Genomic DNA, 17,006 nt, shown 5'->3' with positions numbered 1-17,006 from the left:
CTAGACTGAAAGCACTGATGCCCCTCCTGCAGTCCCCTCTGACACCTGAAGGCAGAGTCCTCCAGGCCAAGGACCAGCCTGGCACCCAGCACCACTCAAGCTGCAACTGTTCTCATCAATAAAATAAGGATATTAAAGTCCTGGAAACCACTGATATATGCTGATAAGCATCCTGCTTAAATTTCATATCAGAGCTGCTGAGCACACCTTTGTACATGACTTCCCTCTGTAGCTGTTCTCCACTCTCCTACTCACCCCAGACCCTCCCCTGATGGGCACTGCTGTGACAAGTTCAGAAGATATTCTTGTGAGCACCTCACTGTGCTGGAGTATCTCACTTGTGCCTTTCCTCTCAATGCACACCAGCTCAGAGGAACACGAATTTAACCATCCTCTTGCAAATCTGTTCTTCATATCATCTGTCTAAACACCCTACCTTTCTTGCAATCGTTATATATCAGCTTGAATAATAGCTCTCACAGCTGTTCCACCTTTCATGGTGATATCTCTAAAGATAACAAACCTCAAACAGAGTAGAAGGGTTTGTAATTTGCAGCTGTGGATTTAATGAAGTTCCCCTCTAAATGCTGCTCTCACAGAGTTCAGACAACTCCATTAATCCTTACATGTCTGTTGACTGAACCTCAGGTGATCTGTGCTAACTGACTGTGTATACAGCCTTCAGCTTTGCAAGGGTGGGCTGATGCATGCCAAATAAAACTTCCTGTAGCCAAGTTTAGGGAATGGTGTTTTCCCCTGTGCCTGCAGGGGAATAACGGCTCCAGTCACTCAAACACCAGAGCCCAGCCCACAAACTGAGCCTTTACACCCTGATTCCAGAGGAGCATGTCCCATCCTGCTGATGGGGACTGTGGTAGAATTCAGGCAGAAACTTCTGGGCAAATCAGAATTTATTCTACTAGGACACAAGAGATTTCTCCAACTTCTCCTAAATGTACTTTTGTGTCTGAAATCCCCATGGGAGCTGTCTACAGAGATGCTGACACACAGGTCACTGCCTGTAGGGATTTTTAGAAATGGAAGAACACTAGCTTTGGTTCAGGAGAGTCTTGATACCAATTGGCAGCAAACACCTTTCTAGGCAGCAGCTTGGAGCAGTGACACCAGGAGGAGTTTCCTGCTGAAGGAGCATTACCCCTCAAAGACACAGGTCCAACTCTACAACACAAGATTGTCAAAGCACAGGCTGGTCACTGCTCCTTGCAGTCCTCTGGCCCACCAGGACCTTAACACGTGGGTAATAACAAATCTTGGAACTGAATAGTGACTGCAGAGCTTGTGTTCATTCTCTGGGAATTTCAGTGCAGACACACCTTGATAACTGTGCTTAAAAGGGTGCAGTACTGTGTACGTGTTTGTCTAAAAGAATCTGGAGTTTGCATTGCACGGGGGTACTGTGCTGTAAGCTCAAAAAGGCTGCATGTGGTGGGAGGCTGTCTCCTGCCCCACATTTTGTTATCCATTGGGCTAGAAGGACCACTTTCTAAAGTCTTACAGAGAATTATGGGTTTAATGTTTCTGACTGCTGCCTACTGCAATTTGCAAAGAAGATTAAATGTACAGTACAGACAGGCTGGGCAATGAGACACTGGAGAGCAGCAAGTGTGGAAAAGAACCTGGGAGTCCTGGTCAATGGCAAGTTGAATATGAATCAGCAGTGCCCTGGCAGACAGGAGGGATATCCCTGTCCTGGGATGCATTCTTGTTGATCCCTTCCAACTGAGGATCATCTGTGATATTATGATCCTCTATGAGAGAAAAAATACTTTGTGAAACACTCTGTGGGAGAGAAAATATTCTTCCAATACTTCTGAAAAGCTTGGCCAGAGAACATAGGCTGGAGCAGATGATCAGGAGGAGAAGCTGCCTTTTTTTCTCCTCCATTAAACCAACAAGGAAGCTGCTGTGCTCAGGAGAGTGCTGGAAATGAGGAGCTCACCCAGAAGTAGGGAAGCAGCTTGCAGGCAGTGGTACCTGGCTTAGGAACTCCAGTAAGGTCCATGCACTGTTCAGTCTGCCAATCTCTTTGGATGATGAGGGTTTGTAAAGGCTCAGAAAGAACAGAAACCCACAGAGCTGTGAACACAGAGCCACCAGGTCAGTGTTGTGGAGCTGCCCACAGACACAGCTCATGCCATCCTACTGCCTGTGAGGGAATTTTAACAATACAGCAACATTTGCAAAGGAAGCTCAGAGCTATCCAAACTGCAGGAGGGTCTATTAGAAATGCAGAAAAAATAAAAAAAAAGAAAAAAAAAATCAGGCTGAGGAAAAACAGTAGGTGTCTCAAGATACCCTTTCCTCAGAGGACCTGCAACTTAACTGGGACATGCCACAAGGGAAACATACAGGAGAGAGCAGAAGGGACAAGTGACAGCAACACATCACTGAGCAAAGGCCATTGCATGGTTGGACAGCTTTCATGTACATCTGAAATAAATAACACCTGCACAGAGCTCTGACAACAGAAATGGGAGGATGAAAGGAGGCTGAAGGGAAGCCATCCTGGCTGATGTGGGGCAGGGAAGATTTTGGTGTGACAACACCTAGAATAAAACCAAGAAAAATAAAGGTTTCCACACAAAAGCCCTGCCCCAGAGGGTCTGAGTGACAGGTCTCCTGGTGGTGGAGCAGGGCACTGGGCAGCCCTGGACTCTGTTCTGGGAAGGTGCAGGTGAGTGGAAGGAGCTGGTGAGGTTTTTTATTTCATTTTGCAAGAAACATGCTGCTTGAATTTCACTGTATTCAGAACATTTCCCAAAAGCATTTTGATCTTGCTGAACTGGCAGATTCTGACCAAAAATATCTCCTTTGCCTATTTTAGTAGTAACCATGGAAGCCAGCCTTGCACCGACATTCAGCTGGAGAGAGGATGGCGAGAGACAGCGAGGTGAATGCAGACAAGCTGGGAAATGAGGCTTCAGCAGCTCCTGTGGTCAGATCAGGGAGCATTAGCAGGCAAGGGGGAGAACTGGAATTACAAGGGGCTTTAGAAGAAGGAGCTCATGGACTGCAGGGAACCCTGAGAATTCACTGTTTGCAGAAACCAGGTACAGACTGGTATGTTCGTAACAATTAGATCAAAATTATAATACTGAGGGATTTTTTTTTAATTTACTTTATTTTTTTAAGTTTAGCAGAAACACAGACACTTGTGCTACATGCCCTAGTTTAGCATATTGGAGAGGGGAAAAAAAAATCCCTTATGTCCAGAAGGTACAAGTAATCACTGCCTAAATGTCTGGCACTTACAATATTATGCAGACAGGATGCCAAACTAGATGGACTTTGAGTCACACATGTTCCTAAATTTTCAAACATACAGGAAAAGACCATCTATATTATTAAAAATTTAGTTATATAGTATTGAAAGCAAAGCACATCAGTTCTACATGTGTCATACTCCCAATTTATAACACACAGAGAATTTCCTAGATTTCCTTACTCTTAAGAAATAATTTGCAGGTCCTTAACATATGGAACAACTCTGCAGTACATAGTATCAGACAAACTCTTTTTCTGGCAAGCAAGCAAGAATTACAATGAAAATCGCTCAATTCCCAATGAATGGTTTCCCAAATCCCACTTGAAAGAAATTATTTTTGCCCTGCTTACTTACTGGGGTTAGTCAATAAGTCCTCCTGCCTTGTTTGGTTTTTAGCACATTTGAGCAAGTTACATGCTGAAAAGTGTCTGATTCATTAAAAACAGCTCCTACAACACTATGCAAATATTGCTCTTCCAGAAGAAAATTCCTCTGAGAGCCTGTCCTAAACACTTTGCTTTAGACACAAACTGTGAGTGGATCCAGTTTGGATTTGAGATGTGTTTCAAAAGAAGAAAAACCATCCCTGCTGTGCCCAAGTGTGGCCTGTGCCTTGTGCTGAGTGACTCAGCAGGGCAGGAAGGGAAAGCTGAGTCATGAAAACATGGATGAGACAGCATCACTTGTGTCCCACTGAGAATGGGTGTCAGCCCTCTCTAGCTGCAGCCTGGGAGGCAGTGGTGGCAAAAAGAGCAGAGGCAATAAAAACTAGAAGGAGCTGTGGGTGCCCCTTTATGTGGACACTGCTGAAGTCTCATGGGGAACCTAATCTGGCTTTTTCCCAGGCTGTTGACTTTTCCCAGCTCCAGCCTAAATCTATTCCAGGTTGGAAATCTTTCTGAGAGACAAAACAAGGACAGGTAGATAGGAAACACAGATAGACACACCTGGTATTGACCACTGAGTCTCTGATATTTTGCAAAGAGCATGTTTTCTAAGAGGTGTTGACTTCTTTGACCAATGAGTCTTTTCTACTTTGTTTTTTGCAATCTCCCTTATATAAATGCCATGGCTTTTCAATAAATCTCTCCTTTTGATGCTTGGAAGAGGAGTCGTGTTGCCGTGTTCTTTTGCCTCTTCCCAGCCTCACAGAGACACCTCAGTGAGGGGCACTCCTGGAATGGAGCAGAGAGGGAGCACGGCTGGCTCGGGCTCCAGCTGCACCGGGCTGTGTTGGGTAACTGGGAGAGCTGTACTGGGATGTGCTGGAGCTGGAGTTGCACTGGGATGTGTTGGATTAGTGTTGGAGCTGCACCGGGCTGTGCTGGATTAGTGTTGGAGCTGCACCGGGCTGTGATGTGAGCGGCCCCGGGCTCGCTGCTCATCCAGAGGAGCGCTGCGGGCTCTTTTCCAGCCAGCTCCGCGTTGCGATGCGCTGCCAGGAGCGCGGCCTCGCTGCTGCTGCTGCCTTGGCAGCTGCTGCATCCACCCCGCAGCTGTTCCCATCCCTCTCCTCCCCCTGGCTCCCTGCCCAGCCTGGCAGTGGCCGTGGGAAGGCTGGACCAGCCCTTCATCCCTGCCCCGAGCCCAGGTGAGCCCGGGAACAGCCCCACCGGCTCCTCTCCACGTGGGACAGCGATGGATTAGCCCCCGCTGTTCTGCACTCTAACCACCAATATAAAACATTTTCGAAATAAAAATCATCAATCTGCCAAGAGGAGAAAGTCAGAAACGCTCCTGCCTATCTTGCATTTCTACCTGGGGACTCAAGGATACCCCTTTCCCCTAACAAGGGTTCACTCAGCTCTCGAGCCCCTCAGAGGAAAATTTAAAGATTTTTTTTTTTTAATATTTCAGATAAAATATTTAGGACACTGGAGATTTTCATATCAGTTCATTAAAGATTTAAACACTAAAATGTAGATCGTGTTTTGGGTATTACTGCAAGGCAGCCTCAGGAGTGGAAATTCAAGAAAAGTGTTGCAACCTATAAAGTTCAGACAGTCCTCTTAAAAGTATTCTTAAAAGGCTGCCTCATCTGAGAGCTGCCAAAAAGACAACTAAAACCAAATTCATCAGCACCCTCATGTTGTGATAGAAAACTAGCATATCTACTTCATAGAATTTGAGACTATAAAAGTGGCAAATGTAATTTCTGGGATGGGTTGACAGAAAAATCACCCATCCCGCAGCATCCTTACACTGGAAGCATGTGCATCTTCCAAGTGAACTACACTTTATTCCCAGTGACATTTCAAACTGTTTCAGGGGAGTTAAATTCCCCTGGAGCCTGTGAAGTCCTCTGTGGTCTGTGTTTGCAAATCCTTCCCCCAAAAGGATGACTTCTGCCTTTGTGCACATGATCCACACAAATTCTTCAGCTACCACACTGGGTACCATCCCCAAGACAAAGACAGGATTGTGATTCAGCATCAGCTCTCGTGACAGGCAGGAGGATGACCCATGTGAATGTAGAAAGGTTTATTGCAATATGCATGTGTAACACTGCCTTTTTAACACAGAGGTTTGCAGTATTTGGGGTCCTGTGATCCTGATGCCTTGAGAGGCTGCTTGGAACAGAAGCTGGATGGTGTTAAAGGAATAAAGTAGGTGGTTATTAAAAAGGCCTTCAAAGGATACACCTTGGGCAGTGCAAGAGCCTGGCTGAGGCTACACCCAAGATGAATGCGTCACATGTTCACATTTCTATAAGTTTTGGTCCATTTATATATTGGGTCAATTGTCCAACTACAGCCTCAGGTTATGCAGTCCCATCCTCCCAGATTGGTCTCCTCAATTTGCTGTTGTCTATACTTTTTGGGCCTGAAGCTGCAATGGTGCCCTTGGTTCTCAGGCTGGAAAAGGATTGTTTTGTCTAACTAAAGTGTGAAGGGAACTTGCAAACACTTTATATGAATTTCAGGGTTACATACCAATGCAGTACAGAATCTGGAAAATAGGAAAGCTAAAACTCAAGGCATCAATGCCTCTTTGTTAGAGCATAGTCTTATTTCCTGGTCATCCCAGGGACATCCAGGAGGGGTCATCTACCCCTCTGACACCCAAGTGTGCTCCTCCAGCTTTCTGCCTCACCACCAGCATCTCCTCACTGCCTTCACTGGCAGCCTGGACTGCAGTTGCAGTTATGTTCCTCATTGACTCCTGACTTCTCCCAGCTGCTTTCCCCTTGCATTGGCTATCTGCTGTTTATCACACACTACTCTGCTCCAGCCACCAGGGTTCAGTTTATATTCAAGCCTTAGCATGCTACTCTAATCCAGGCATTATCTTCCATTGTTCTGGCTAAAACTAAACCAAGGAGTGTGTCCTTGCTTCCTGTCTTGGCTGCAGTGCAATGCTGCCAGCAAACCCATCATCCACAGCCCAAGTACACATTTCTCAGCTGGTACAGGAGATTCTGACCAGCCTGAGGAAGCCTGTCTGCCTCCTTTCCTAAGCTCTCCTGAACTAATGCACACTCACAAACCACATTTGGATGAAAACTTCTCCAGGTTCGAGACCAGCTGTCCAGTACCACCAATGATTTTAAAATCCTGCCTGGTGCTTTTCATTCAAGGTGGCATTCAGTGTTGTAGCCCAGAGGATGTGCCCCAAGTGTAGGTCTGTGCAGGGAAAACAGCATAATTTGCTTGGCTATAAATACCCACCGCAATTCACAAGTTATTCACAGAATCATTGACTATCTCAACTGGGAAAGGACCCATCAGGATCTTCAACTCCCTTCTATTCACAGGACTACCAAAAACTGAACCACATTACCAAGAGCATTCAGACACCCCTTGAACTAAGCCAGGCTTAGTGCCATGACCACTTTCCTGGGAGCCTGTCCAGTAACTGACCATTCTCTCAGTGAGGAATCCCTTTCTAATGTCCAATCTGATCTTCCTCTGATGCAGACTGGGATCCAAGCAAAGCTAAGACTACACTGAAAGGAGTGACAGTGTGCCTGCCATCATCCATTTCTCAGCTGAGTCAATCATGCAAGTGCAATCAAAAAGATTAATTTAAATTATGGATTAACTGGCCTCAGTTCACCTGTGGCAGATTAGCAAGCACTCAAATGACTTATTTTTGGCAGAAAAGCTGCCTTCAGTAAGTCAGCAAAGTTTTTTTCTGGAGAGTAAAAAAACTGAAGAACTATAGACCAGATTTTCAGTACTGGAAAGCTGAACCTATTTCCAGCTGAGTTTCATAGGGGACCAGACACATACAGCTTACATGGGATGTTTGAGGTGGAAGTGCAGACCTGAAGTGCATGTAACCTAAAACCACACAGATGATGAGACACACAGCATGAAGATGCAAGTACAGACAAGCTGTCTGAAGGCAGTCCTGGCAGATGTGAATGGCACCAGGGAATTCTAATTTTGTTTCATCCCTGAGCATTCAGCTGATAGACTTCTGCATAGCCAGAAGCATCCCCGTGTTCTTAGCAAGTCCTCAATTGCTCAGAAGGTTGGGATTCTTTTTTTATAAAATTCAGCTTTAATGACTGTAGGACAAGGGGCCTAAACAAAGGAACAAGGAGCCACCCTCTGATTGCAGAGGAACAAGACTAAACAATTTACAGAAAACCAAACCAGTTCACATCACAGTGTCTCATTCTCTTTCAGTGGCCAGTGTTTTCCATTCTCTGTGCAAACAGGAGGACACACTGTGTTTCCCAAGAGAGGCACTCTGCAACTTCTATTAGGGGCAATTGGCCAGTTCCAAAGGATTTAAAAAGTCAACCCTCTTCTTCCTCCATCTCACTCCCCTTATTGTAAAAACTGCTTGGACTGGCTTAGCTCCTCTTTTGCTGTGATTTTAAAAGAGCTCAACAGCCTGATCCACAAACCTTGCCAAGCAAGGGCAGAAAAATACAACTGCCTCTTGTCAGCATCTCACCAGCCATACAGATGAAAGCATTCCCCATGCTGGCTTTAATGCCCAGCAGCAATATCCCAGAAGCCACTCAAGCAGACCAAAAATGCATCACAGGCAGCAGTCTAAAACATTCAATGCTTGTGTCATGGTTTTCTCCATTTGCAGCTTCTTTCGTCTCTGCACACTGCACTTCATGATAACTGGACAGGCAGATTGTATTAAAGCTCATGCCCACTCTCTCAAATGATTTCTCATCAAGTCTCAGCAGGAACTAATTGAAGATTAAACTAATCATTCCTTGAGGCCTCTTCTGGAGTGTTTTATCACTTTTTGTGAATCCATTAAGGAGAACTCAAGTGAAGTGCTGGTCTGGCAGGACCACTGAACACACCAGTTGGAGTGACTGGACAACCCAACACATGTGAGAAATGAGGGATTCAGACATGCTCTGTAAATGAGACAAGATCAACCTTTATCCATTTCTTCTGTTAAAACCAGCCTAGCAAAATGGCAATAACTGTTTTCCAAAATAACATCCTGCCTTCCTGAAAACAAAGGAGCAAGTCTGACAAGAGCTGCTTGATATTACACAAAATATCCCTGAAGAATTCTCTGATCTCCTCTGCCTGAAATCTGGAGAACACCACAAGCAGCCACCAATTACCAGGCACTGTATCTTGTGTTGATCCCTGTTTCAACCTGCTTTCACAATAGCCAAATTCTTCCATTGACTGATCTGCAGCTCCATCCCTGACCCCTGATCCTCCCAGTGCCTCTCTGGGTATTGTACACAGCTATCAGATAACAGCAACTGACATCCAGGCTTCCTCCAACCTCGGGGTAAAAGCCATAACCACTGGGGCATGGCAGATGAAAAAATTAATGTACTTTTTCTGCAGTGCCTTGCAGGGTTAAAGGAGTCATTTATTCAGAAAGCTGAAAGAAAGGTCCAAAAAGCTTTTTTTGTTTTGAAGAAACAGAAAACACCCCCTGGAATGGCAGAACCAGACATTTCACTCAGTAATAAAATTCATGGCCCCAAAAGCAGGATCAGACTTATGCTTCCTAGTGTTTGGTTTGAAAAAAATACATATTTTCAAGCTGCTTCTACTGTAAAAGCAGAAGAGAAGCCTGGATATCACTTACCACAACTATAAGGATTATTTTGAGAGTATTTTATACATCTCATTATGGTAAATGTTTTAGAAACATTTTTGTGCTATGTTCTACTCTGCCTCTCTATGTTGTTTATATCTTACAAGTGAGAACTCCTTAAGGCAGGCACCACATACGAGTTCCCATCTAAGCATTTAAAATCCTACAGGCAGTGTGAGTTTCTGGAATCAGTCAAAGTTTCTGGAATCACTCTGGCTTTTAAGATAATTGAGATGCCTCTCAATACTTTCAACATGCCACAATACAAGAAAGCAAGATCAGCTTTGGTTTAGATTATTAACATAATGATTGCAGTGCACTCAGAAATGGTAAAAAAATCAACTCTCTTTCATTCCCAATTGCTCATTTCAGTATGAAACCACAGTGAAACTGTAAGCAAATCTTGTGAATAAGGTTTTCATTTGAACTTGACAGAGAGCCAACATCTGTGTTGCTATTTATTTATACACACACATATAAATACACACAGTTTTTATACTTCTGTATATATACACATGTGCATTATTTTACCTGGTTGCTTTCTAACATACTATTCCAACCTAATTCTTGGAAGAGGAAAGAACAGCTGAAGCAAGACCAGGCTATGGTCTCACTACAGAGCCCAGGAAAAGGTTTCTACAGGCACATTAAACCTCACAAAGTGGAACAGCATCGTATTTCCCCTCCAAAAACTCAGAAATGCATTTCATGTCCTTACAGACTGCATCATCTCAGGACAAAATCAAGATTACTAAAAATCAAAACCATGCTTGGATGCCACAAGTTGTTTTTCTGTGTGCTGTAGTGTTAGATAAGCATCACCAAAAAAAATACTTTGCCTGTCTTTAGAGCAATATTCTCATCAGGGAATTCTGCAGGTAAAAGCTTAGGGAAATACTGAGGTAAATATGGAGCTGCAAGAGGGCCTGCCCCCCATGAGGCACAAAAAGTTGCAGGACTCCCAAAACCATTAAGAAAAAAGCCAACACATTTTAAAGTACAGCCCTCCAGCCTACTGGCTAAAATCTCTGAAATGATCCATGCACAGAGCACCCCCAGAGCCAGTGCATCAGAAGGAATCAAAAGGTTAAAGGCCAAAGCACTGACCAGCTAAACCCTGTGAAAACTCAGGTCAGTGGTCACAGAGCAGGAGTCACATCAGGGGCTCCTCTGCCCAGGAGGCACCAGCCTGTGAAGGGACTCCCTGCAAGGGGCTGGGACAGTGACCCCCTGAGCTCCTCTGGCTGAGCAGACAGCCCAGCACCCTCTGCACACTCAGCACTTGCAGCCCTGACCTTGGCTCCATCCCCTTCCTTAGCTTCTCAGAGAGCAGAAGGAGAGCACAGGCTCAACACACAAACCAGCACTTCTGTAACTGTCAGAATTTCCTGGTGTGGAAGAAAAGCTTCAGTACCTGCTGTCCTAGGAACAGAAGATCCTCCATGAGCCTTAAAGTCAGGGCAGGACTCCTCAGAGCAGATCAGAGACCCAGAGCAGAACTTGGCATCTGGGGAGAGAGAGTTTGGCAGGACAAGGCACAATGTGGGGTGGGACATTTCCTACCAGCCCAGTAGGGTCACCCACACTCTGCAGGGCTATCTTGAAAAGATCTGGCCAGGTGGGTATGGTTTAGTTTTCAAACTCTGGCCTTTCAGCTGCACCAACAAAGGCCTTCCCCATTCCCCATTCCCATCATAAGTAACCTGGATCAGCCCATAAGCCTTCAACAAACTCATTCCTGTGTGCTGAAAGCTGCTCACTTGAAGCCTAAAGAATATGACAGACACTCTCATCTGCACATCTCACCACCAGAGATGTATCTTTAAAAGTCATTCCAGTCTCACCCAGGGCACCAGAAGGTTTAATTTTCCCCAACTTTTCTCATCTGCACAACTTTTCCATTAGCAAGTTAACACTTGATGCTCAGCCTGCTGTCCTTCAGAGAGTCACAAATCTTTCTTGAACATATGGTGGGTCCTGAAGGTGCTGTAATCTCAATTTTACACAAGGACAAGGCAGAGACAAGCAAAGGGAAAAATTTCTAAAGTTTCTAAATGACTGTGAAACTGAAGTAATTTTCAAAAGAGAATTGGACACTCCAGAGCTGAAGTTAACCTTGCACGTCCTTCAGTCACACCTCACAATGAAACGCCCTCAATTCACTTCAGGCAAGGTTCTCACACAGGGACCTGAAGAGTATCACAACAGGAAATTCCAAGTCTAAAATGCAGAGCTAAATGAGCCATGACTTCTCCCCTCCTCCAACCTGACAGTCCACAGGAACCAAGCTCTTCACCTAAAGAAGGTGTTTGGGTACCTCAAGCTCTCATCCTCCGTGCTGAGATCCGAGCATCGTGGCTGAGCTGGAGCTCTCAGCACTGATGCCTGTGAAGCCCCCTGGGCTCTGGGGAGTCCTGGGCACAGCCAGCTCTCCCAGCTGGCTCTGGTGCTGGTGTGAGTGAGCAGTCACTCCCAGTTCATTTAAAGATGAACTGGGGAGGAGGGTGGGGCTGGGGTGGCACCAACACAGCCCTGCCAGGGCAAGGTGGTTTCAACCTCCCCTGTGGATAGAGGCACTGGGTTTGTACTCTGCCTCCAGGGCTGGTTTTGATTTTTATCCAGAGATGTTTTAATGCAAATTGTACAGTAAGCAGCCTTGGGAATGCTGCCAGATACCTGCTCCCCACCTCCCTTTGGGTAGGCAGCAGTCAGGCCCCCACTTGCTTCTCCTCTGCGAATCCTTCTCTGCACCATGGCACAGCTTCAATGGCAAGGGTTGAGAGGTTGCCTACAGCCTGGGAAGGGACAGGTGGATTTGAATATCCCTTGGGAGAAGGAGGACCCAGACCCAAGTTCGACCACTTCTGAGATGAGTATTAAAACCATTAAGTTATTACATGAAAACCACCACACCAATGATTTGTATCTTAAGCAGCAAGTGCAAGGCTGTGAGCTGAGAGCTGAGCAGCAGGGGCAGGTTTGACTCACCTGGCTGGGTTTGGAGCTTGCAGAGTGTGGGAGCTGCTCATGGGACACAGCGTGAGAGCTGGCATGGAAAAGGGTCTCCAGGTGGGAAAAGGGTCTCCAGGAGTCTGAGCAGACACCAAGGAAAGACTGTGGAGGAAACCAGATCCTGCAAACATCTGTCTCCACCATTTGAAGTCCTAACCTTACTTCAGGGTTAAAATGTCAAACTAAAATCTCTCTTATCACCACCAAAGTGATTCTACTTTGAATTTTTAAGCATTTGTTTAGGCTGAGCTCCTTGACTGCTAATCAGACCATAAAACTCTCTGGAGTACAATAGGCTGTAGAAAGTTTCTAAGTTTTCCCAATGATTGTGTGCCTAGTTAGTTTCTTGGACCGTCTTCATCCTCAAACTAAAAGAGCTTAGCTACAAAAGTTTAAAGGCATTTCTTAAAGGAATTTTTAGAGAAGCTGTTAAAAACACATTGGCTAAAAGTTTAGGGTAGCTGTTAGCAAATGTGCTTTTATCACAACCCAACACAATAAAGTACCAGCTAGCTCTATATGTTATTGTTAGGGAAAAGGCTTTAATGAAAGAGAAAGTGTACATGTGTGGTTTTAAATACTGTGAGCCTGATTTTCTTCAAATTTGTTGCTTCTTCCCATTCTTTAGACATGCATTTGAAAGAAGAGAAGGGCAGGCAACACTGTTGGGAAGTTGCAAGTAAGTATTTTGAGAAAATGAACACATTTTAATCTCACAGAAACAGACTAACCCTAAAAAGAGGAGGTATGAGGTAGAAAAGTGGCACTTTCTGACAAAACAAAGGAGGCATCCCTCTAAATAGGGACAGATGAATAGGCTGAGTAAATGGAAATATTTGCAATTTGGTTTAGGTATTTACCAAGCTGGTTTTGTAGGTAGATGTGTGCAAGATCTCCAGAATTTGTTTCAGGCCCATTCAGAAATAAAATCTGACACAAGACTTTGATTTGGGTTTCAGACTCATCTCATTACTTTATCCAGCAGCACTAAAAGTGAACAGCAAGTGCCCTAAGCTCCCTCCCACAGAATAAGAAAGTGAGAGGGAAAATTCTCTGTCGTTCCACGCTGATGATTTTTAGACAGAATTTCCCACTCACCTTAGCAAGGTGATAATTAAAAAATCTCTGCCAAGGAACACAACCTCCTCACTGGACCCCCGCAGCTCTGAGCACACCTGCTGCTGGAATTTGATATCCTAGAGCATCACAAAGTGTTAGGGAGACCTGTGTTAGGAGGAAGTACACAGCTGCACAGAGATTAAATTCCCTGGAAGTCCTTGTTTCCCCCTTTTTTTTTTTCATTCTAAGGAAAAAGAAGAGTGAATTCTGCACACAGACACAGCTTAAGGTCCAACCAGCCAAGCACCTGATGGCTACAGAGGAAATGCCACACTTGTGTCTCCAGTGGCTTGCTACAGCTATTTTTTCAGCATTTGCAGTGGTGTGGGAGTATTACAAAGTTTAATGTAGCTTTTGTCTTTTGGAGAGCAATGCCAGCCAATCCTCCTTGCACTATCACACTATTTAATCAAATATCCAAAAATTAATTATACCACATGCCAATACAGAGTGCATTCTTACTGGCCCTAAATCAGGGTCAGGTTATGCTTTTGCAACCAGAACTCTCTCTAAATATTCCCAACTCCAATGGGCTGTGCCCTCTGCCTCTTGAGAAGGATTTCCCACGTGCATTTCACAGGATGGATCCACTCCCCACAGGGGACACCTGAACTCAGCCTTTTATTTTTTTTTTTCCCCACAGAACACCAAGGTGCAGGTCCTTCCTCCTCTTTCACAGCTCAGTTTAGAATTTTCCTGCTTGGCACTGGAGCTCAGCATTGATTTAACTCCTCAAATTTTCTCAGACTGATCACCGTCATTCTCCCAAAATTGGAAACAAACACCAAGTGAGGATGTCCAGCAGTCCCACAGAGCACTGTGGAGCTCTCCTACCAGCCTGTCCTTCATGCCAGCCTTCAAAACCTTCAAACCCTTCAGCCCAGCACCTGGGCAGATTTTCTGGAGAGATGGACACTCACTGCAGAGCTTCATCAATGACACAGTCACTTCTGTGGTTGCAAAATTCAGCCAAAATCTGGAAAAAATCCCCTCTAGTTCACAGTTCAGTCTAGGTCAGTCACCAAAGATGCTCCACATAAGCCAGAGATGGGTGGTGGTCCAGCACTCAGCAGCCCTAAGGAGCAGAAACTCCCAATGAATGCTGAAAAAAGCAGCTTGTACTCAGATTTAAGTTATGTCCCTAGACAGAGGGGTGGTTCATCAGGAGGCTGGTCTGGCCTCTGAAACAAATGCATCTAATTCTAAATTTTATTTGATTTGATCCAAGTGGATGCCTTTTCTGGGCCTGGCACTAACCAAGATAAATCTTCAAACAAGAAGCAGCACCAGAATTGCAAATGTCTTTTCCATAGACCAGGGCAGCACCTCACCTTTCCTCTCCTGACACAGTTCTGGTCTCACAGTCAGAGAGTGCCCAGAGCCTTCCCAGCTCCCCAACTCCCAGAAAACAGAATCTAGGCTGTATTGTATACATGTAAAATATCATATCTGTGTGATGTAAAATGGCTACATGGATCACTGAAGGCATCTTCCACTGATTTGTGATGCATTTCAAGAACTTTAGAAGCAAGAAAATAACACACATCAAGCAATGAAAATGAAGGAACTTTTCTCCTATGTGGATTATATAAAAAAAATTTGGCCCACTTAAAAATAACCTCAATTAAAACTGTGTCTGGCTACAATGACGTAGTGGTTTTGTTATGACTGATTCATTATTGCACAGACTTTATTTTTAGTATGGGAAAATGGGTTCACTGGTATGGAATTGTTTCTCAGATAAAATAAGGAAAAATGATATTAAAAAAAAAAAGAGAATAATTCCTTTAACTATGGATATATGGGGAATTTTGTCACTTTAATTATTCTGCAACAGAAACCATGAACTCTTCTCTCCCAATGATTACCTCAACCATCTCTGAACAGTACAAGCAAAAAATTCCTCTGTACCTTCCTTCCTTTAATGAGGACTATGGAAAACAGCAGAGACATCACACACTTTACATGCCTAACTCTCCCCATATGTCCCACAGATGCCAAAACTCAAAAATTTCCCTTCCCTGATGTCAAAATAAATATGAAAAAGGATTTTCTCAAACATAGAAGAGATGGGGAAGGGAAAATTGGACAGCTTTTCAGTGGATACGATAGATAATTCAGATGCAACCCAAAAAAAAAACTGGTTTAGACTTTAGCTCAGTTTTCAGGATGAGTGACACTGCTGAGCAAGGGGGGATGCACAATAGGTGGTGTAATAAGAGTAGGACAGCTGCCTACTGACAGAGCTGAACAAGCTTTGTGCATGCAGGGACCAGACAGTTCCCTGGCAGCACTTGAGAAACTCATGAAGCACATGGAAAATCTGTGTGCCATGGTGCCAGCAGGAGCAGAGCTGGACATGGAGATCCCAGGGGTCCTTTCCAACCTGTGTTTAAATCTCTTGGCAGAGAAACCCTTCTGTGCCTGTGACCATTCCTGCAGCTTTCACATGTCCTTTTGTATTTCTGTATCCGAGGCACAGTTATTACACTGTGCAACACTTGGGAACATTGTGAATTACACTCAAACTTGTTTTTTTGGTCTTCTTTAAGGTATTTTACATCCTATTTATCATCCTGATCACTCCTAAGGATTGAGCTGATACCTTCCAAGAGCTGCTCACAATGACAACAAAATATTTTCCTGAATGGTGACATCTCTGTGGATGCCTATGGATGGCTCTTTTCCCTTTGCATTACTTTGCAGATGTCCAGATTAGGTGAGAAAATGGAGAATATTCACAGTCAGTTTTAATTTTAACCTACCTTGAAAATTTTTTACTGATTAGTTTGTTAACTCTCTTTTTCTGCCTAGAGCTTTAGTAGATCCTTTAACAATAGAGAAACCAACAGAGTTTGGTTTCTTGCCACCTGGTGATGCCCTGCAATGTGAAAAATGATGACTCAATCCCACCCTCTGTTTTACCTTTACCTAATTAGAACCATTACCAGTTCAAAACTACAGGAACACATTCCCTTTTATACCTTGGCTGTTTAGGGGGTTTGGTGATTATTGATAAAGGACCTTGGAAGCCCAGCTGTGCCTTATCAGCTGAATCACCTCTGCACAAGGGCTGCTGGGCTTCAAATCACACAGATATGTGACAGCCTCCTACAGAATTCATTTTTACATTGAGCCAATATGTCATATTTACAAGTCTTCATTTTATTTTCCATAAATTTGACCAGGCAGGCTCGATCTACCAGTACCTAGCCTTTTAAACATCAGTTGCATTTGCCACCTTCACTTGCCACATCAATTATTTAGTTCATATCAAAGGAAACCATTAATTTAAAAACTCCACATTTGGGACTCTTGGGTGGCTACCATGGCTACCACCTATTTTTATCAATAGTATTACGCATTTATCCAATTGTTCTAAACCTGTTCTGCTGACACTTCAGTTTAAAACACACTTTTAGATGCTTTCAGATACCAAAATTCTCCAGAAAAGAGAGCTGCCTGAGATGTTTTATAATGAACAGCAAAGCAAAGATTTATTTAGCCTTGCTGCAACAGCCTGTGTAGTTTGAGTGTTCTTATTACA

At 44.2% G+C, this 17,006-nt stretch overlaps 1 protein-coding gene across 5 annotated transcripts in view; it reads right to left on the bottom strand.

Moving 5' to 3' along the window:
• MSANTD1 (Myb/SANT DNA binding domain containing 1) overlaps nucleotides 1-17,006 on the bottom strand; it is a 55,890-nt gene that overhangs the window by 23,121 nt on the left and 15,763 nt on the right. The window contains exon 1 of one of the 5 annotated variants that reach the window (XM_079305894.1): nucleotides 10,743-11,159. The exons of the other annotated variants lie outside the window; for them this stretch is intronic. Within the exon in view, the coding sequence (XP_079162020.1) occupies nucleotides 10,743-10,884 (142 nt within the window). The 5' untranslated portion in view covers nucleotides 10,885-11,159. Of the gene's footprint in view, nucleotides 1-10,742; nucleotides 11,160-17,006 lie in introns of those variants that run through there. 5 annotated transcript variants of the gene reach the window in all.

Source organism: Erithacus rubecula (genome assembly GCF_903797595.1).
Source record: "Erithacus rubecula genome assembly, chromosome: 5".
In the NCBI taxonomy this organism is placed as follows: Eukaryota; Metazoa; Chordata; class Aves; order Passeriformes; family Muscicapidae; genus Erithacus; species Erithacus rubecula.
This window is presented reverse-complemented; position numbering and strand designations above follow the sequence as displayed.